This window comes from Morchella sextelata, assembly GCF_020137385.1.
Source record: "Morchella sextelata strain SCLS chromosome Unknown scls_7, whole genome shotgun sequence".
Taxonomy (NCBI): Eukaryota; Fungi; Ascomycota; class Pezizomycetes; order Pezizales; family Morchellaceae; genus Morchella; species Morchella sextelata.
The window spans coordinates 1,646,542-1,666,239 of NW_025408622.1; the positions used below are offsets into that span (position 1 = coordinate 1,646,542).

Below are 19,698 nucleotides of genomic sequence, written 5' to 3' on the forward strand. Positions count from 1 at the left end.
GAGCCTCATTATCATGTATCGATACGTCGTAATGTTATTCACGACTCATGCTCATTAATGACATTTGTTTAAATCGAATATTACTACATGTATCTGCTGAACTTCCTTATATTCCTGCTTCTGGACTGTCGAGTATCCTACCACGTGCACATAGGTGCAAATACATGTAATAATATTAGAGTTTCCGGCCGGGTAACTGTGTAACTACATGTATGAGCTTTCAAGGTAAGGTCAAACCGACTAACCCTTTCCAGGATAAGCTCCCGCAGTACGCAAGGTTCCAGCAGCTGCAGATACATAGCTCAGGTCTGACTGAAGCTCCAGCGCTCACTCATTCACCACCACCGCCCGTCAAACCGCATACATACATACATACGTACTCCAAAACATCGCAAGCCTTTATTACAAAATGTCCTCTACACGCCCCGGACCACCGCAGTCACCTCCCACCCGCCCTCTCAACGTTAACGAGATCTCCAAGCATTTGTTCGCGATCGAAAGTCGCTGGAACGGCGTCGCCACTCCCGAAGACGAAGACGCTCAATCGGAAACCACACAGACGACCTCTACGCTTGACGGTGACGGCATGGATACTCCCCGGGCATCGGAGTGCCAGGATGACGATGAAGAGGACGAGATGGTGAGCAAGGTTATTGCAAACCTCCAGGCCAAGATCGAAGCCGTGAAGAGACACAAAAAGGTTGCGGCTGAGGTGGTTACATTGAGGAAGCTTCTAGCTGAGAAGGAGAAGGATTTGGCTGAATGCGAGAGAATTATGACCCTCGAACTTGGACAGGTTTCGGGGTGAGTGTGATATTGAGGAGAGTGGGCCTACTCTGGGGAGGTCGTGTATAAAAGGGCAGATTTGGATTTCCGACGGCTATCATGTGCTTTAATGGTACTCGAGTACTGCTGCACTAGTTTTTGCCTGGCGGGCCTTTTTATACAGAGTAGATAGAGTTATCAATACCACACGAAGAAAAAAGCTTATTTCCTTATTATATTTCTAAGCGCATAACATGTATGTATGTGTTCTGTGTAATCCTACATGTAACTCTTGGCTTTTGTGAACACCTGACAATACGGCATACAAGGTATGGAAAATACTCAAAAGAAAGGCCCAGCCTTCAAGACAACCAACAACTACAACACTCCCCAATCACAAATCATTTAAAAGCTTGCATCACAATACACAGATCCTCGTCCTCCATACAGCTTAGTAATCACCCCGCTCCAGTCACATTCAGCATCCCATCTAATCTTTTTTCTTTGCCTGAATAGCCACGCCATCGATCCCACCTCCATAGATCCAAACCCCGGCAAACATGCAAGAACATCTCGAACGCTATTACAAGATCGATGGCACAGACTACTGGGAGGGTGACCTCAAGAAGGTGTACGCCGGTACAGCTACATTCTACATTTACAACAAGCATCTCTACACCCGCCCAGAGCTTGAAAGGCTCTGCACCGTCTGGGGCCAATGCTGCAACATCAACGGTCATCGCTACACTAGAGAACAACTAGAATCATGGCTCTCCATCATAAACGCCAAACCTGCGCGGGCATACCGTCTCAGCGGGATTACATGCACTGATAGATCGTTGGAGCGAGCATTAAATCGTTTCAAGCACGATGAATACTCCGTTGGGGTCATGATGGGCACTGGTAGAGGGAAAGATGTGGTTTCGGATAAGGAGAGCGAATGCAGTGAGGTGGATCTACCCGCGGTAAAGAGGCGTAAAAAGGAGGACATGGAGAAGGAGATCGTGGAGAAAGTCTTGGCGAGCTTGAAGTCTAAGATCAGGACCGTCAAGAGACACAAAATGATTGAGGCCGAGGTTAAGAGGTTAAAGAGATTGTTGGCGGAAAAAGAAGCGGACTTGGCTGAGTGTGAGAGGATCATGCAGTTGGAAGTCAGCCAAGTCAATACTAACTAAAAAAAAAAAAACTAACATTATGGTCTGCTGTCAAAAATAGTGGGCTCGGGTTCTGGAGTTTCTTCGTTCTTTCTCTCTTCCACCTCCATTTCTTACATATATGAGTATATTAATTAGTTCATACCATGATCATGGATACAACGTGTGAGATTTCCTCACCTTTTCTCTCTTCTTTTCACTTACTGATTTTTCTTGGGCCTATCAACCATACTGACGAAAAAAATAATGTAGGCTATGTCTTCTTGAAACAATGGTTTCTACTACCCTTTTTCCTTTTTCTTGCCCTAATACCCGATCTTTCCGGCATCTTAGCATGTTAGCATAAGGCGTGTACTTCCACTCTTTTCTCGTTTCATTTTTTTTTGGCTTTTGTGCTGGAATCTATGGTGGGTTCTATATGTATCTTTCTCTGTCACTCATCAAAAAAATATTCGATCACAATGGATCACTCGGTACCTGCCAAGTTTCTATTTTTATCAATCCACTGACTACACAGAGATCCCTACCAGAACACATAAAATACCCATGATTCTACCAGACCGCACTAATATAACTCATTACCCACCAGGAAACTCCTACCCAAACCCAAGTATTAAGTTTATAACATCGGATCTACGCCAGTATCAACCGTTTGATGGTTCCCCATCCCCTCCACCGCCGCTGAGTCCGGATTCCTCAGCATGAAACTCCTAGTAAAGTACTCGTTGGGATGGATGATGGTTTCCTTAAGCCTGGCGCTCTCGGTCTCACTTTCCTTCTCTTTCTTGAGCTCTCGCGCATGTGCGTGCTCAAACACCCGGTTGCACGCTATGTGGAACTTTGTTGCCTCCACGTCGGCCTTGACTCCCTTAATTAAGTCACGATCATTTATACCAGCTGCATTCAAGCTGGCAATGAGGTTGTCAACGCTGAAGTGGCGGTATGGGCACCCATGGGCATGACCCGCGGTTGGTGCACGTTCTGTGAGGATCTGCTGGCAGGATAAAGGCTTGTAATTTCGTCCCGTGCCCTGGAGGCCGTAGGCGTGGCGGATATTGTAGCGGTACTCCTTTGTGAAGTGATCGTCTGTCATTAGTGAGAAACTTTGGCGCCAGAAAATGAGTGACTCTTCAACAGATAGACCAATTCCCTTGAGAAAGAGATTGTACTGGTACCGGCCGAAGTGCTTGAGATGTTTGTCACGGCGAAGGGTAGTGTGGAGGTGACGCATGCACAGTGGCATGTACTGCACTAGACCGTCGATGGAACCGGCGGTGATTGTGGCCCCGTTAAGTGTAGTGGTATCGGAGTTGGTATATTCGGATGTTGTGAATCCCAACGAAAGGTGATTAAGAATTGGGATAAGTCGGTCGTCCTCATCAAGACGGGGGAGGGCCTGGGCCGTGCTTTTAAGGGCATTCTCGAGACGCCGAGTAAACTCTGTCAGCACGAGTGATATCTGCTGCGACACAGGCACATAGGCTTTTCCAGCTCTGAGTAAAACTCGGCGCTGCTCTACAAGATCGCTAACTTTCTCCCAGTCGACTTTGAAGAACGATTCCCCATCTATTTCTATTGACTTCATTCCCGTCGCAGCAATCAAACTATCCCGTATAGCTCGCTTCTCATCGTCGCCAACTGTTTCCCAATCAAAACCCAGGGTAGACATAAACGCGACCTTTTCCCGGAGGTCATCGGACAGGAAACGAAGCTTGAATAGTACAGTCTCGGCCCTGCTAAATCTATTCCTCAATTCTTCACTCCGCGCGAACGCAAGACGAAGGATAAAATGCGAATAATGGTCTTTCCGGCGCTCTTCTTCTGCTCTCGGCGATTTTGCGGTGTTTGCGCTAAGTGGGAGGTATTTGCCTAGCAAAGGGTTGATGGTTGCAGAGAGTTCAGCCGGGGTTTTATTGCGGTAAAGACAGGATTCGATTTCGCCGAGGACTACGCAATGTAAGTTTTCAGATTCCTTATGAGGAATCAAAGAGATACGGACTTCGCAGGCGATCGATTGCCCATTGTTCAAATTTTTCTAATGTTATCTCTACCTTGGGAGGCCGATCGTAGAAGTTGAGACGGTGGGGGTATGTGGTTTGGCCGAAATCCGCAGTTTTACCAAAATTCTTCTTTGAGTCTATAGGGCGCCTTTTCTGTTGAAACATGTTGAGGGTATTTGATCAAATCAATCGTTCTTTGCTTTCAGGCGTAAAGAAGAAGACGTGGACGCTTTCACGGACGGATTTGGGAACAGGTGGTTGGGAGGACGCGTCGCGTAAAGGCCTGTAGCCAGGGCTAGGGTTGTTCCAACCACTAGGTGCGTACGGTATTGTGAGGTGCAATTTCAAACGGCTACCTGACTTCATATAAATTGAAGTAGTACATGCAGTTATAACGCTTAATGCGTGGATCTAATATGGAATCACAGATTTTAAAATGTGAATCAGAATTCTATTCTCAGAAATTCCATCCTACTCCACAATTCTCAGGTCTCGTTCTTATTATGTAAGTACATGTAGTTTCCCTTCGAGATTCTTACTTCACCACGACAGATGTAAGGATATGTATACATGATACTCTCGTATCTATACTAGGTCGTACACATATAAGTGCATGTATTCAGGACAGCATCACAAAAGGTCACTCACCTATTTTGTTAACCATTCTCAAATATCCACACGTCAAAGCACTTTCCATCCCAGGACAGAGCCTCATACCACCAAAGGCCAGGTTGCTATGCACGCGTAGCCCCCTGAGCTTATTCCAACCTCGCATTCAATACAAGCTTCCACTCCTTTCTCTTACTCAACTACGCTCTTTTTCTATTCAAAGAAATTCTTGGATTCGCTGTGTTCTAGCCATTTTGCGCCTGTTTTTTGTGCTTCTATTCTAACAAATCATGGTAAATCAATCGTCACCTGCAGAGGGGAGAGAAACAGAAGGCTGCAGAAGTTAAGATTTCCTGACAATATTCATAAACAGCTCGCCAAGCTTACCGGCCTGATGATGCTCCTTATCGCATCCGCTGTTTTCCTGTACTATACTGTCTGGACTTTATTTATTGTATGCTCCGCTTTGTCTCTTTATTTTCCTCTTTGGCCACTAGCTAATTAGATGTTTGTGGTAGCCATTCGTTGACGAAGGTCACCCACTCCATGACCTCTTTCCCCCACGCGTCTGGGCTATTCGCATCCCAGTGATCCTAATCCTTATTGGAATTGCTGTAGTTGGCAGTTTCTTGAGCGTCGTTATGATCAGGAGCGGGAGGAAGAAGGCTGCGAAGGAGAAAGCGAAGGCTGCAGTTCAAGGGAAAAAGAAGAACTAGGTTTTTAAGGATGTTGGAAGGAAATGGTGGCATAAAGGTAGAGGGAAGCGCATGTTATATATGTTGGAATTGGAGTTGAATGATGATAATACAGAAGTATTGAGCGCAAATATCTGGCATTGATGTTTAGAATGGCCAGGGCGAGCCTTCTTATTATCGCGCATCTATTTTCCTGGATTTAGTTTGTGATGGCACGGCATTTATACCGATTTTGAATCAAATACCCGAGCCAAGACGTACAGGAACTGTAAGACAATTAACCTGCTCTTGCGGAAACTCGATAGAAATAAATCGCTAGGCCAACATGAAACCGTAACCGGGTTATCTATATACATAACAAAAACCATGCCTCCAACCTCTAATATCCAGACTTCTGCGATACAAAACACTTGACGAGTCGCTCTTCTCCATTTCATTAGGTCTGGGTTGGCTCCGGAAGGCGAACGTGATAATCTACACCAGTGATCAGTAAATTCGTACAGCAATATGCTTTGAAGCTGAAAGGATTTGTGACCTACCTGAAGCGCAAGAAATATACCTCACCCAAGGCAAGCTAGGGTATTGCAGCTTTGGCTCGATAATCTTCAGGTATCTCACCTGAATACCACTTGTGGTGAAATATGGAATTTCGAATTTAACGCTTATGGGCCTCTTTTTCCTTTCCGGTTCTGCCTCCTTGACACTCGGGAGACCAAGCTCTGCTCTCATAAGGAATTCCTTTCCTCCGCCGAATTGCTTGATCTTCCAAATGATAGCAGACTTCTCGGGAGCATAGTGGACCGATCCGATATTAGTACGGAAACGGGGAGAGTCAGCATCATCAGGAACAGGGACGATGATCTCAACGTTGTTGGCTGTAGAACGACGTTTGAATTGGGCCTTTGCTTTCAGCATGTATTCGATTCGGGAGCCAGAATGAGATTCAATCATGCATTCAACCCAGATTAGCGGTTTAACCTATCGTGACCAGTTCATCAGTTTTACCTCTAATGTCGGCGATATTAAGTCTGGGGTCAAACCTGAGTGTTCAACCGGTAGCTCATCAGCTCAAACTCTCCGTCTGGTGGGATAAAGCTGATGGTTCTGTCGTTTTCGAACCTGGAAAGCCTCACACACTGGTGAAACTTAACATCCTCCATTTCAATTGCCTTCCCTCTCGTTGTCCTTCCTGTACTTTCAAACATCACTTTATCATTCAATCCTAGCCTCAACTCCGGCATACCGGAGAGGTAACACTTCATCTTGATGGCTCCCAGAATCTCCGAACGCAAGACGTTTCCATTACTATTAACAAGGAGGTTGAGAGATTCGATGACGTCAAGGAAAACTTCGTTCTTTCGGTACCGAATACCTTCGGATCGCCAGGAAACAGCATTAGTTACGGCTATCGGAGGTCGGGCTTGTATCTCAAGTTTGTGAGATTCCTGGGTAATATATCTGAATCGGATAGTGGTGGTTAGCGTCATCACCTAAGCGCATGAGACTGGATGTAGGGAATCATACTCTTGAAGAATTTTGGTTTCAGTAGTTTGCGGATATCCAAAATCCATCATTTCATCTAGCAGCTCGTAGATGATAACGAAATTGTCCCTAATACTTTCCTCCTCCAACTCCTTAAAGTACTCAGTAAAAACCTCAACTATCCGATGTAAAAACAGCAGTATTTCTGTCGCATTGGAGTTCCTCTTCGTGAGAGCCAGAACATAGAGATTGTTGTGCCGTATATAGAGATACTATCCATCCTCCAGAGAAACATCAATATCTAAGACATTCGTCGCGGGGTGCAGGTGGGGTGACTGGCAACATACGTTAATCCCTTCGTGAGAAAAACATGGTGGAACCGCAGAGCTTTCTTCCTCAGCTTCTAAAAGAAGGATGGGAAACTTCTCAACCGCTGACATAGGGATATCTCCCCGGTAGTTTCGAGCCAGAAGGGTCTACAGACAACATTCAGCCACGGTTAACCTCAACATTAGCTGGGGATATGTACCTTGCCCTTGAGATCAAGGAAGAAGAGAGCAGAAGCCATAGTGTCTGTGCGAAAAGAGTATAGTGGTATGCTGCTGGGAAGACGAAAATGTAAGAGAGCTCTTCGAACGCTGAGGGTGGTTCCTGAGCCCGGGAGTCTTGTCTTTACAGCTCACCTCTGTTCTTGGTTGCTATGTATAAGCTTTTACCGAGGGGGCAATGTGGCTGGGTACGTTGCAGCTCAGTACTAGCCACATTTATGAAACCTAACCCTATACATATTAATTATGATGGCAACCACATTCCCTGACTTACCCGCATAGAGTACATAGTCAAATCGATTCCGTTACAGCAGTATAATACATGTAGGTACATCAAGCCCTTTCTCATCAATAGAGATGCAAAATAGTTTATATTTACCAAGACTCAACCCCCTGGCAGCACTGGTTCAAGTGAAATTTCTGGTTTTCTGACATTCAGTTTTTGGGACAAATCGAAGGTTACCCGGTCCTAAGTGTGACTCCTTGCAGTAAGCTTTAGGGTTCAGCCCTTGCGGTTTACCACACAAATCACACAATTCGAGAAATGCCCACCAAAACATTCAATCCTCGAATTTCCGCCCCACCACCGACGAACGACAACACCCTACGACCCTAGTAATACGCCAAAATACTCGTCTAATTCTCACGAGAAATCCAGAAATATGGCGTAAGCTTCACCATCCCGGTTTGCGAGAAATTGGTTGGGAAATATGGAGGGATGGGAAGAATGAAATGCTGATGGATATATTGGCCACAGCTCCGCTCAGTCGCAAACCATTTCCAAGCGTCGCAAGTTCGTTGCGGACGGTGTTTTCTACGCCGAGTTGAACGAGTTCTTCACTCGTGAGTTGGCCGAGGAGGGTTACTCCGGTGTTGAGGTCCGCGTCACCCCGACCGTCACCGATATCAGTATGTTCTTTCTACGACCTTTTACGACCTTTGAATGGGAGGTATGCTGGAGGTACGATATATCGACTAATATGCGATAGTTATCCGTGCCACCCACACCCAGGAGGTTCTCGGAGAGCAGGGACGCCGCATCCGTGAGCTTACTTCGCTCATCCAGAAGCGCTTCAAGTTCCCTGAGAACTCCGTTTCTCTCTACGCTGCTAAGGTCCAGAACCGTGGTCTTTGCGCCGTCGCCCAGTGCGAGTCCCTCCGCTACAAGTTGCTCAATGGTCTTGCTGTCCGTCGTGCGTGCTATGGTGTTTTGAGATTTATCATGGAATCCGGTGCCAAGGGTTGTGAAGTTGTTGTCTCCGGAAAGCTGAGAGCTGCCCGTGCTAAGTCAATGAAGTTCACTGTAAGTTTATCATTGGGCGGGATCAGGGCGCGAAGAGGGCATAACCGATGGTCCCGAGGCAAACTGGGCTAGAAAGTTTGAAGCTTATTGGGATTTCTTATAGGACGGCTTCATGATCCACTCTGGTCAGCCCGCCCGTGACTTTATCGACTCTGCTACCCGCCACGTCCTTCTCAGACAAGGTGTGCTCGGTATCAAGGTCAAGATTATGCGCGGAAGCGACCCCGATGGCAAGGCAGGACTCCAGAAGAATCTTCCCGACTCTGTCACTGTTATCGAGCCCAAGGAGGAGGCCCCTATCGGGCAACCTTCATCCCAGGACTATGTAAGTGCTCTAGAGTTCATATCGTCAATAACCGAAAAGTGCTGATAGACGTGTGATACAGGGTGCCAAGGCTGAGGCTGCTCGCGTTGCCGCTGCCCAGGCTGCTGCTCAGGAGCAGGCTGCTGAGGAGCAGACTGGTGTCGAGACTGGTAACGAGGGTGCTGCCGCCGCTGACTACACCGAATCTGCCCCTATTGTGTACGCTACCACCACTACCGAGTACCCTGCACAGACCTCTCAGGCTGAGGCGGGCGGTGAAGATGGATGGTAAAAAATAAATAAATATGCGCTTTGGTTTGGTCGTTATGTGATAAACGAATGTTCCAAAAAAAGATCAATCTTTTCTTGTTTCTCAAAAGGTGTATGGCTAGGGTTTTTTTTGTTTCTTTACTTGTGAATTTTTGAGAACTTCAGATATCACGCAGAAACCACTTCCTGGCACACGTTGTACTACAGTGAACCTGTCCCTGATGCTCGGAGACTTCCGTCGAGTGATACACTATGATCGTTAATTGAGTCTTGGCATTTTCCAGAGCCTCAACGTGTCCTCCGCGTCACTCGCTACATGTAGTTTACCAATGCCATCCTTTCACCCCCAAACGAAACGAATGTACACCGGGGGGTTCCCTATACTAGCAGCATCGCAATGTCACAAAAAATCTCTACCGGCTGGTATTTTTTTCTTTTCACTCTTGTCGGCGCATGTTGCGGCTTGATATACACTGTCTTCATAGGTGATGGAGAACCACTTATTGCATCGTTGGGATTCAGTGGAATTGCATTCGCGGCAACCTTTTGCCTGATTAGCTGGCTCGGGGATGCTTTCAAAAAAGTTGGATTCAAGGGGAGAGATATATCGAAGCCAGATCGGAGAGAGCTGTAAGAAACCCCATGGAACAAGTGGAAAGAGAGGCTTTGGAGCAGCGAAACTGACTCTAAATGTTTAGACCAGAAACCATGGGCGCTGTATGTGCTGTGGTTTACTTGATGACCATGATCGTATTCATGCCATTTCCTTTCTATGAGTACTTTGTCGCTAGTACAAGTGGCGGGGGGAACCGGGACGTCACCGTGGAGCTCGAGGAGGTCGAGACTGGACGGCTACTTCACAGATTTCCACACAATAAACTTGGCGAATATCTCTCAGCACTGCTTTCCCTCCAGGGAATGGTCATCCTTGGTGTTGCTGATGATCTTTTTGATGTCCGCTGGCGACACAAATTCTTCCTACCAGCTATAGCAGCAATCCCAATGCTCATGATCTATTATGTCGACTTTGGCGTAACCAATATCGTTGTACCTACGCCGCTTCAACCATATCTCGGGACTGCACTTCTAGACTTATCTTGGGGATACTATGTCTATATGGCTGCTATCGCAATTTTCTGCCCAAATTCAATCAATATCCTAGCTGGGGTTAATGGTATCGAAGTTACGCAAAGTATCGTGATCGCCTGCTTTATCGCGCTCAATGATCTGCTGTATATCTCTGTTAAAGGCCACCCGGCGACCGATTCGCATCTATTCTCGCTCTACTTTCTTCTTCCGTTTCTGGGTGTATCAATTGCACTATGGTGGCACAATTCATACCCATCTAAAGTGTTTGTTGGAGATACATTCTGCTACTTTGCAGGCATGACTTTCGCTGTTGTTGGGATACTCGGCCATTTTTCAAAGACTCTCCTCCTTTTATTTATACCACAAATCTTCAATTTTTTGTACTCCGCACCACAACTATTCCACCTCATTCCTTGTCCACGTCACAGGCTCCCCCGTTTTCGCGTTCAGACAGGGCTAATGGAAGCTTCCCGCGCCGAGTTTCCGAATCCACCAAAATGGTATATCGCACTCATGTTGACGACGTTGGAGAAGGTCGGGTTAGTACAGGTCTGGAGAAGCGGAAATGGGGTGATTACAGAATGTAATAATCTGACTATCCTCAACTTATGGATTGTAAAAATGGGACCTATGAGGGAGGATAAAGTTGTGATGGGCATTACAGCTTTACAAATCGCCTGTGGGGTGGTTGGTTTACTGATCAGACATAAGGCAGCACTATTGGTGTTTCCGAGTGATAATCTGAACATCTCCTTTTAGAATCTATTTCAATTTGGTTTTTAGCGTAAGGTTTGTATATTACCTGGATTAATCACTCGAGGCCGCTAAATATGTTATTTTCATTTTTATCATAACTGTACCTACTCCTGGCTTTATTAGAAGGTTATATAATAGGGATTAATGCCCATTCAGGAAAAGGCACTTGGAATTTGTGGCAAGGGGTGTTGTTCGTGGTAGTCCAAAGGGCCTGTGGAAACCTGATGAGTGATAACCTATGAATCGGGAGTGTTTTGGCGAGCAAACACGCTAAAGAAGCCCAGACAAATAATTTTCTTCTCATGACTGTCGAGTGACAGGCCTGGAATGATAGTCCCAGCTTGCCGATAAATCACGCGAAACCTTCCATTGAAGCTTCGAACTCTCAAACTCTCGCTACAGCACGCAATTGCTGCCTTCCTGTTGTCCGTCCGAGTGCGTTGCCAAGCCACCGCTTCCCCTCCCAGACACGGGCTGGCAATACCATGTTACCCCGCCTACTTGTTCCTTCTTCTTCTTTCCCTTCTTTTTCCTCGACATTAGCTACTGCTCGTCCGGCTACTCAATTCTTCAAGCTGTCATCCAGAAGTGCATTGGTATTATTTCCTTTCCAATTGTGTATTGATATGGTAACTAATTATTAGTTAAGATTGCTAGGCATTTGTCTAACCCTTCAGCCAAAATGTCCTACTCCGTCAGAAAGATTGGGGTTCCCAACACCCTTGGTACGTATTGTGTTCAGTGACATCAGATTCAATCTTAAGATATGGGTTAATTGACTGTGAAACTCTAGAACACCGCATTTTCATCGAAAAAGATGGTGTCCCAGTGTCTCCCTTCCACGATATCCCGCTCTACGCCAAGTGAGTGCTCTAATTCGAAGCCACTTCTGTTGTAAAAACTCTAACACCATGGAAATAGTGAGCAAAAGACAATTCTTAACATGGTTGTCGAGATTCCTCGCTGGACTAATGGAAAGCTTGAGGTTTGCACCCCACAAACCGAGCGAGATTCACAAATACTAACGAACCTCATAGATCACCAAGGAGGAGCTTCTCAACCCCATCAAGCAGGACGTAAAGAAGGGAAAGATCCGGTTTGTCCGCAACTGCTTCCCTCACAAGGGTTACCTCTGGAACTACGGTGCTTTCCCCCAGACTTGGGAAGACCCTTCCACCATCCACCCAGAGACTAAGGCCAAGGGTGACAACGACCCGCTCGACGTTTGCGAGATCGGTGAGACCGTTGGATACGCTGGTCAGATCAAGCAGGTCAAGGTTTTGGGTGTTATGGCTCTTCTTGACGAGGAGGAGACCGACTGGAAGGTCATTGTCATTGACGTGAACGACCCGTTGGCCCCTAAGCTTAATGATATTGAGGATGTGGAGCGTCACCTTCCTGGCCTCCTCAGGGCCACAAATGAGTGGTTCCGTATCTACAAGATCCCAGATGGCAAGCCTGAGAACCAGTTCGCGTTCTCTGGAGAATGCAAAAACAAGAAGTGAGCATTCCTTGACAGTCAACGTTGTACAACATTACTAATATTCCATGCAGGTACGCTACTGATGTCATCCGTGAGTGTGCTGAGGCCTGGGAGAAATTGATCACTGGAAAGAGCGACCCCAATAGCATCTCTCTGTAAGTTAACCCAACCATCTATGTTTCATAGGATCAACTAACCATGATAAATACAGTACCAACTTGACTGTTTCCCAGTCCGGCCATCACCGCGTTGACCCCAGCTCGCTCCCCCCGATTCCTCATGGAGAAAACCTTGCACCCGCTCCCATTGACCCGAGCATCGACAAGTGGTTCTTCATCTCTGGTGCTGCCATGTAAAGGATTTACTATGCTCGTGGGGCATATTGTCGTTTGTAGAGGTTATTTGAACTTTGAGTGAATCCACAAATATATATATGCAGCGGGGATAGGGATAATTTGAACATTGGCCACACTTGGATATGCAATATACTCGAGATTTCTTCATATGTATACCCCGCATAAAGTGTGAATTTCGTTTCCTCGTAAAGGGAGAAATTTATTCCTCACAAATTTATTGTTCACGATACAAAAAAACGAGATCAACAAATTTTTATCTATCCCAGAGTGTTGCTTGTCGATAAGAGCTACTTATTGGAGCTAGTAAAAATACAAAAGCGGCTGTTTATTCATTCGCCCCAAAATCATTAAATACTAAATTTAGATGAGCAGCCTCTCAATCTTGTCCTTCAAACTTCTAATCTGTCCTTGAAGCTCTGAGGCCTCGTTAGAGGTAACGGAGGCAGAGATGACAGCACGTGAAACACCGCATGCACGTCCGAGAGCGATCTTGGAGGGGACGAAAACGTAAGGCACGTTCTTGTCTTCGCAAAGAAGCGGGAGGTGGAGGAGAATCTCAAGAGGAGAGGTGTCCGCAGCAAGGACAATGAACTCCGAGATACCACGGTTGAGAGTCTTGGTGGCTATCTAGGCGTTAGTGGAATGCTGAGGTGAGAGTAGTGGGGTGAAAATACCTTCGTTAGCACCCTTCTTCAACTGACGGTAGTGAGATGCCTGCTGGACGATATCCAGAATCTGCTGGGTCAAAGCATCGTCGGCGAGAGGGAAAGCTACGAGAAAATGTTAGTTATTATTACAAGCACGATTGACTTAAATGTTGTGAGACAAGGTGGAACTGCGATTGCGAGAACATACCTTTCGGGTTCGGGGCAGACATCTTGACTTCGTTTTTGTATTGTAGATTCTTCAAAGAGAGGCAAAGGGTTCCTTGCTCGGACGCTCGCCCTTTAACTGTTTATTTGGGGAAGTGGTGGGTGGTGGATGAAGGTTGAATGAACGATCTTGGTGAGGCTCTAAATGTAATATTTTTTTCTCGCTAGGATTTCGAGAGGATCCCTGTCAAGATCAGGGCGTGCCCTAAAATACCGAAGGTATAGAGCGATTTAAAATATGTATTAAAAACTCTGATTTTGCAGGCATAATAATCTAGTGTAATTCGATTAAAACTCCAATCAAAAATCGTGTATTTGCTGTCGCTTTCTAAGAAGCCAAGTTTACACGTCGTCATCCGGTGGTTTAAGCCACCCATCAACCTTCAGCGGCAACCCAGGCAAGCCTCTCCGTCTTCATCTCCAAGTTCCAACCACCTTCCCTACAGAACCTTTCAGCCAACCCAACATTTACAGACTTAACGACAACCCTTCGTTTTGACTTATATACTTTACCTTTCACGTTCTACGAAAATACTACAACACTCAAAATGACTGATCTCTGGTAAGTCCACAACACCTGTATTGGCCCCTTTCGGATCTCGGCGTAAGGCAAGACCGTCAGCTTCTGGCGATTGTCACGGATCTGCTTGAAGAAAATGGAATTTGTCGTAGTCTTTTGAAAGAATCGCCTGCTAACGTGTTTTTGTCTTCTCTATAGTCCTGTTTATGCGGTATGTGTCCCTTGACGCGACAAGCGACCACTGAATCTCAACAACAGCCCAATTTACCCGACTTTCTCCTCGAATCTTCGCTATAGTCATAGCTTGGATACTAACAACACGGAATTTGACTGACGCGAAATGTAGCCCTTTTTCGGTGCCATGGGGTGCACAGCCGCCATTGTCTTCACCTGCTTTGGTGCCAGTTACGGAACCGCGAAGGCTGGTGTTGGTATCGTTGCTGCTGGTGTTTTGAGACCCGACTTGATCGTCAGGAGTATGTTTTCCCCTGTGTTTTTCCTTCTTCTTTCTCGTCCCGTCTTTCTTTTTTTTTTTTTTTTTTGCTTTTTGTGAAAACAGTGTCAAGATCGGACCTATTTTAAACTCGAACGTCGATGCTGATAATGCGTTTTTTAAGACATTATTCCCGTTGTCATGGCTGGTATCATCGGTATTTACGGGCTTGTCGTTTCTGTATTGGTATCATCTGGCCTACAACAAAGAGTTTCACTCTACACCAGCTTTATCCAACTTGGTGCTGGTCTTTCCGTTGGTCTTGCTGGTTTGGCTGCTGGTATGTCCATTGATACTTTATTGGTAAACCCTCAGGTGGTGCTAACGCGAGTTCCTTAGGTTTCGCAATCGGTATTGTCGGTGACGCTGGTGTCCGCGGTACAGCTCAGCAGCCAAGACTCTTCGTCGGAATGATCTTGATTTTGATTTTCGCCGAAGTTTTGGGATTGTACGGATTGATCGTGGCGCTGCTGATGAACGCCAAGGCCTCGACCGACGTCTCATGTTAAGTTAACAACGAGGCTGGGCTTCTTTTGCTGGCAAAGAAAAACGTCCCGGATCTTGTGGACGTCATGGCAGAAGCAAATGAGAAATAAAGGACGATCAATGTAATCTTTTGTGTACTACAGTGGTGGCGCGGCGCACTTCTATTGGTCTTATAAGCATGGGAAACGGATGAAACGGATGGGATTGGTAGGGAGGAATATGATAATCTAGCGAAAGACAGGAGCACTGCTTTTCTAACCCTCTTCTTTCACGGGCCAGGATCGAAACCAAGGGTTGGGATACCAGGTTGTAGCTGTAGTTCTTTTTTGCTTGCGTGTATTGAATTTTTGTGTCTGGTTTTCTGTTACATGTGAAAATAGTGTTATTTGAATTTTGTTGCATTCTATTTGGTAATTACAATGCAGGCACTGTTTCTCGCATCCTGTGCCTTGCACCGAGTGATTGAACGAGTTGCAAACCTAACCCTATACCAAGCCTGCCCCATTTTGATATTGTATCAATCCCATCAACATTTGATCCGGTCCCCAGATTGCAAAAATGAAAACAAAAAAAACAGACTTTTGATATATCAAATAGTGCACCCCATTACGTATGAAAAGGAGAGAAAGAAGATAGCACCTTATAGCCCAATCAATCCACATCCATCCCATCACCCGCACCAACCTTCTGCCTCCTCTTCGAGACCTTCACCTTGACCTTGACCAACTCTGGCTGCTCCTCCTCCTCGCTCTCAACATCCATCATGCCATCCTCACTCACCACATCAGCCTCCTTCGCAGCCTCAGCAGCAACAGCATCCGTCCGCTGGTCCCGCGGCAGCAGGTGCTGGTTCTCGGCAACCAGCTTCCTGTTGGCCTCGCGCTCGCGCTGCTTGTTGCCCGCCATGCGGTTGCGGTAGAAGACGCGCTCGCGGCGGGCACGGATCTCCTCGACGCGCTGCATGGCCGTGAGTGTTTTGGCGACGAGGTCGCGAGAGTAGCGGGTGGGCACGTGGCGCCGCGCGGAGAAGGTGAGCGTGGTGTCGACGACCATCTCTTTGCCGGCCGACTTGCGGAAGGCTTTGGTCCATTTGAGTTTGCGCGGGTTGCCTGTGGGGCGGGTTTGTTAGTGCGGGGTGGTTTTGAGGGGGGAGGGGGGAGGTACGCTTCATCTTGAAGTTCTTGTGGCATTTGGAGCGGCAGAAACGGAATTCTTTGGCGTCGTTGCGGACGAACATGATGCCGTGGCCGGGGTATATGGGCCCCGAACTGTATATGTGATTCGCATTAGCATTCTTGTTCTCTTCCATAGAGGGGGGGGAATGGGGGGAAGGAGGGGGACCATGCGACACAATCGCAATCGCAATCGCAATTGTAGAAAGAGAAAGAAAAAAAACGTACCAGAAGTGACACTGGTGGATCCTCATCTTGAATTAAAAACTATGTCTCTCTACTTTTCCCCTTCTACCAATTCCTCCTCCTTCTTCTTATCTGCTCTGTCTATCTGTCTATTGCTGCGCCCTTTGTCAAGCAGCAGCTGTCGTGGTAGTTGTAGCTGGCTGGCTGTTGTCGTTGTCGTTGTCGTTGGTGATAGTTACAAGCTTTCACACCTTTGCACCAAACATTTTTTTTTTTTCTCTTTCCCTCTGCTCGCCCTGGTAGCGGGGTCTTGGCGCACCACCCACCACACCAACCTTGGCGTGGGGCTGCTATGTAAAGTAGAATTTGGTTTTCGGCCCAGCCCGGCCGCCGCCCCCGGGTGTCGATATCTCTCACTCTCACCTCTCACCTCTCACCTCTCACCAAATGCAGACGGACCACGAGCAAGACCAAGACCAAACCTCACCCACCACCACCACCACCACCACCACCTCAGCACCCGAAACCGAGAACGGCGGCAGCAGTACAATGTCAAGCGCAATCCTCATCGGCTGCGGCATCGCAGGCGCCGGTATGTCTCTCCCACTCTCACCACCACCAGAACCGAACTAACAGCCGCCCTCTCCTCTGGCCGCTCCAACAGCCCTCGCTGTACGTACCTCCCCTGGCCCCCCCTCTACTCGAATCCCAGCGACTGACAAGACAAAAAACAGGGCCGCATCGGCCTGCAAGCCTTCAAGAGATACAAAGCCACCTCCGGCGCCGGCGTAGCGGGCGCCTTTGGCAAGGCCTTCTACAAGGGCGGCTTCGAGCCGAAAATGAACCGCCGCGAGGCCATTTTGATTCTGCAGCTTGCGTATGGGGCTATCTTGCTTTCTTCTTTTCTTTTTTTTTTGTGGATGGAGGTGGCTAATGATGGTGGTGGTGGACAGTGAGCGGAACATGACGAAGCAGAATATCCGGAAGCGGCATCGCGAGATGATGCTACTGAACCATCCGGACCGCGGGGGCAGCCCGTATTTGGCGGGAAAGGTTAATGAGGCGAAGGAGTTTCTGGAGAAGCATGGTTAGTGGAGGGAGAGGGGAAGGGGAAGAGGGGGGGGGGGGGGTGTAGATAGAAGGTTGGGTGGGCTGTGTTGGGGGCGTTTTGTTATTTTTGTATATTATTGTAGAAAAATCGATGCTCTCTTCTCTTCTCTTGCGCTGGGGAAACAATAGATGGAACAAATAGAGTCAATTTTATAAGCTATAGGGTCAATGATCGTGGTGCTGGAAAAAGGAATGCAGAACTTTTATTCATGGACTATCTATATTACAATAAGGATTCATTACATGGTGAGAGTACTTGATATAGAGCTCTCTAGGCCACTTTCCTGCCCACATTGCCCACGCCTTTGCCCACTATCGTCACCACGAGATTGCCGCCCTCGCCGTCTCTCACGGCAATCTCACTGCCAAAGAACGACTTCAGGTCCCTGACCACACCGACAAACTCCTCCCCCACCGCCTCCCTCCCCACCACCACCCTCCCTACATCCCCCTCCACCCCCATCATCATCATCGTCAGCATCGTCATAACGCCCGTCCTCCCCACCGCGCCCGCAATCCTAATCTCCTCCAGCAACGCATACGCCGCCCTCCTCCCCACATCCTCCGCCGGCTCCGCAGGCCCCGCAAACGCATCCGCACTATACAGCACGCCCGTGCCCGTCTCCGCCACCAGCGCCATGCCAAAGCCAACACCAATCTTCCGCGTCCGCCCGTTGGCGCGCACCCCGCCGCGCGCCTTCTCGATGGCCCCCTCTTTCCCATAGTCCACCGGCACCGTCTGCGCGCTCTTGACGTCGCTGTATACATACACGTCTGCCAGGAAGCGGTTGAGCACGCCGCGCGCGGCCTCGATCATGCGCGCGTTGTTGCCGGCGCTCACGCCGCTGACATATGCGACGCCGCGGATGCGCTTCACGCGGCCGGGGGTCTGCAGGTGCAGGGTGCGCGGGAGGCGCACCTGGTGGCCGTGCACGAAGTGGACCTCGCCGGCGCCGACGGGGCCTGAGGAGCGGGCGAGGATGCGGATCTCGATGTTGCGCGTGATGTCGAAGTTTGCGTAGAGCGGGAGGACGGCGGTGCGGAAGGTGTCGACGGAGTAGTCGTCTTCTGTGGCGCTTGTGATGACGCCGCCGTTGAGGGTTATGTTGAGTGGGGTCTTTGAGAAGGGGGCGAGGAGGGCGAGGAATTCGAGGTAGTAGGTGACGCCGCGGGTGCAGTTCTCGGGGAGCGTGTGTGTGAGCTGGGTGTTGTTGGTCCCGGAGATGAGGCCGGGGACGAAGAGGAGAGTGGTGCCCGTCACGGAGATGGTGATGTGGGAGCCATTGGTGATTGTGTCGAGCAGGCGGAGGAGGGAGAATTCGGAGGGCGTGAGTCCGGGTTTGAGGGAGTTGGGGCGGATGGAGCTTATGTGCACAGGTGTGCCTGTGAGCGTTGCGAGCAGAAGGCGCCGGCGCAGAGAGGCGTGTGTGGTGAACTTGAGAGGGGGCGTGCCTGTCGTCATGTCTGTTTTATATGTAATTGCCCTGTTTCGTGACAATTCGTGGAGGTGAGGTTGTGAGGTTCGAGATTGTTCAGTTGGTGGTGGGGGTTTGAGAGCCTGTGGAAAAAAATTGGGAGGCTCTGCGGACCCTAGTGCTTGCCAAGAAGAGGCTCTTGTTTAGTCCTGCAACGGCGGTGGGGGAGCGCACGGCAGCTGGGGAGCTCGGGGATATTAGAAAATGCTATATATTGCGAGGGTATATTCTCAGATAATTGCGTTGGTTACTCACAGAGTGTAGAGATATGTCCGAGGATTTGGTGGTCTCGAATTGGATCATAATATCGCACTCGGCGAGTTAAAAGTGAGATCCAACACATATAGGTACGTGCACAACACCTATAGGCTTGGATTTGCTAGGAATAAAAGAAGGTATATATATGCGGAAGATCTTGACTTTCTTAGGTGACTTACCTGACTTTATAAACTTCATGCCAATTGCAAGGAGACTTAAAATATGACTCCATATTGACATATATATCAATGACCTTACGTCAGTGGTATTTCATAAACATTACCACTCTCTGACAAGACATATGCATGATTA

General features: G+C 48.0%; 12 protein-coding genes across 12 annotated transcripts; 7 read left to right on the forward strand and 5 right to left on the reverse strand.

The window, feature by feature from the left end:
• Positions 1-409: 409 nt before the first annotated feature.
• H6S33_012102 (uncharacterized protein) lies at positions 410-808 on the forward strand (the record flags this gene model as incomplete). The annotated part of the gene is made up of 1 exon (XM_044843477.1): positions 410-808. The coding sequence occupies one exon, from the start codon at positions 410-412 to the stop codon at positions 806-808; it is 399 nt and encodes a 132-aa protein (XP_044695770.1).
• Positions 809-1,325: 517 nt separating this feature from the next.
• Positions 1,326-1,940, forward strand: H6S33_012103 (uncharacterized protein; the record flags this gene model as incomplete). The annotated part of the gene is made up of 1 exon (XM_044843478.1): positions 1,326-1,940. The coding sequence occupies one exon, from the start codon at positions 1,326-1,328 to the stop codon at positions 1,938-1,940; it is 615 nt and encodes a 204-aa protein (XP_044695771.1).
• Positions 1,941-2,538: 598 nt separating this feature from the next.
• H6S33_012104 (uncharacterized protein) lies at positions 2,539-4,084 on the reverse strand (the record flags this gene model as incomplete). Its single annotated transcript, XM_044843479.1, has 2 exons — positions 2,539-3,866; positions 3,919-4,084. 2 exons carry the CDS (start codon positions 4,082-4,084, stop codon positions 2,539-2,541), a joined length of 1,494 nt encoding a protein of 497 aa, XP_044695772.1.
• A 734-nt stretch (positions 4,085-4,818) lies between these two features.
• On the forward strand, positions 4,819-5,244 carry H6S33_012105 (uncharacterized protein; the record flags this gene model as incomplete). Its single annotated transcript, XM_044843480.1, has 3 exons — positions 4,819-4,821; positions 4,902-4,982; positions 5,047-5,244. The coding sequence occupies 3 exons, from the start codon at positions 4,819-4,821 to the stop codon at positions 5,242-5,244; spliced, it is 282 nt and encodes a 93-aa protein (XP_044695773.1).
• A 415-nt stretch (positions 5,245-5,659) lies between these two features.
• On the reverse strand, positions 5,660-7,273 carry H6S33_012106 (uncharacterized protein; the record flags this gene model as incomplete). The annotated part of the gene is made up of 6 exons (XM_044843481.1): positions 5,660-5,697; positions 5,763-6,201; positions 6,264-6,681; positions 6,748-6,977; positions 7,053-7,181; positions 7,235-7,273. The coding sequence occupies 6 exons, from the start codon at positions 7,271-7,273 to the stop codon at positions 5,660-5,662; spliced, it is 1,293 nt and encodes a 430-aa protein (XP_044695774.1).
• A 642-nt stretch (positions 7,274-7,915) lies between these two features.
• On the forward strand, positions 7,916-9,152 carry H6S33_012107 (uncharacterized protein; the record flags this gene model as incomplete). Its single annotated transcript, XM_044843482.1, has 5 exons — positions 7,916-7,920; positions 8,011-8,162; positions 8,243-8,556; positions 8,660-8,881; positions 8,943-9,152. 5 exons carry the CDS (start codon positions 7,916-7,918, stop codon positions 9,150-9,152), a joined length of 903 nt encoding a protein of 300 aa, XP_044695775.1.
• A 2,505-nt stretch (positions 9,153-11,657) lies between these two features.
• H6S33_012108 (uncharacterized protein) lies at positions 11,658-12,814 on the forward strand (the record flags this gene model as incomplete). The annotated part of the gene is made up of 6 exons (XM_044843483.1): positions 11,658-11,700; positions 11,769-11,838; positions 11,897-11,960; positions 12,013-12,476; positions 12,530-12,613; positions 12,670-12,814. 6 exons carry the CDS (start codon positions 11,658-11,660, stop codon positions 12,812-12,814), a joined length of 870 nt encoding a protein of 289 aa, XP_044695776.1.
• A 360-nt stretch (positions 12,815-13,174) lies between these two features.
• H6S33_012109 (uncharacterized protein) lies at positions 13,175-13,691 on the reverse strand (the record flags this gene model as incomplete). The annotated part of the gene is made up of 3 exons (XM_044843484.1): positions 13,175-13,437; positions 13,489-13,584; positions 13,670-13,691. The coding sequence occupies 3 exons, from the start codon at positions 13,689-13,691 to the stop codon at positions 13,175-13,177; spliced, it is 381 nt and encodes a 126-aa protein (XP_044695777.1).
• A 543-nt stretch (positions 13,692-14,234) lies between these two features.
• Positions 14,235-15,208, forward strand: H6S33_012110 (uncharacterized protein; the record flags this gene model as incomplete). The annotated part of the gene is made up of 5 exons (XM_044843486.1): positions 14,235-14,248; positions 14,405-14,417; positions 14,553-14,682; positions 14,824-14,979; positions 15,039-15,208. The coding sequence occupies 5 exons, from the start codon at positions 14,235-14,237 to the stop codon at positions 15,206-15,208; spliced, it is 483 nt and encodes a 160-aa protein (XP_044695778.1).
• A 628-nt stretch (positions 15,209-15,836) lies between these two features.
• On the reverse strand, positions 15,837-16,611 carry H6S33_012111 (uncharacterized protein; the record flags this gene model as incomplete). The annotated part of the gene is made up of 3 exons (XM_044843487.1): positions 15,837-16,294; positions 16,350-16,453; positions 16,586-16,611. The coding sequence occupies 3 exons, from the start codon at positions 16,609-16,611 to the stop codon at positions 15,837-15,839; spliced, it is 588 nt and encodes a 195-aa protein (XP_044695779.1).
• Positions 16,612-16,990: 379 nt separating this feature from the next.
• H6S33_012112 (uncharacterized protein) lies at positions 16,991-17,635 on the forward strand (the record flags this gene model as incomplete). Its single annotated transcript, XM_044843488.1, has 4 exons — positions 16,991-17,135; positions 17,208-17,215; positions 17,278-17,420; positions 17,497-17,635. The coding sequence occupies 4 exons, from the start codon at positions 16,991-16,993 to the stop codon at positions 17,633-17,635; spliced, it is 435 nt and encodes a 144-aa protein (XP_044695780.1).
• Positions 17,636-17,924: 289 nt separating this feature from the next.
• On the reverse strand, positions 17,925-19,115 carry H6S33_012113 (uncharacterized protein; the record flags this gene model as incomplete). The annotated part of the gene is made up of 1 exon (XM_044843489.1): positions 17,925-19,115. One exon carries the CDS (start codon positions 19,113-19,115, stop codon positions 17,925-17,927), a length of 1,191 nt encoding a protein of 396 aa, XP_044695781.1.
• Positions 19,116-19,698: the final 583 nt, after the last annotated feature.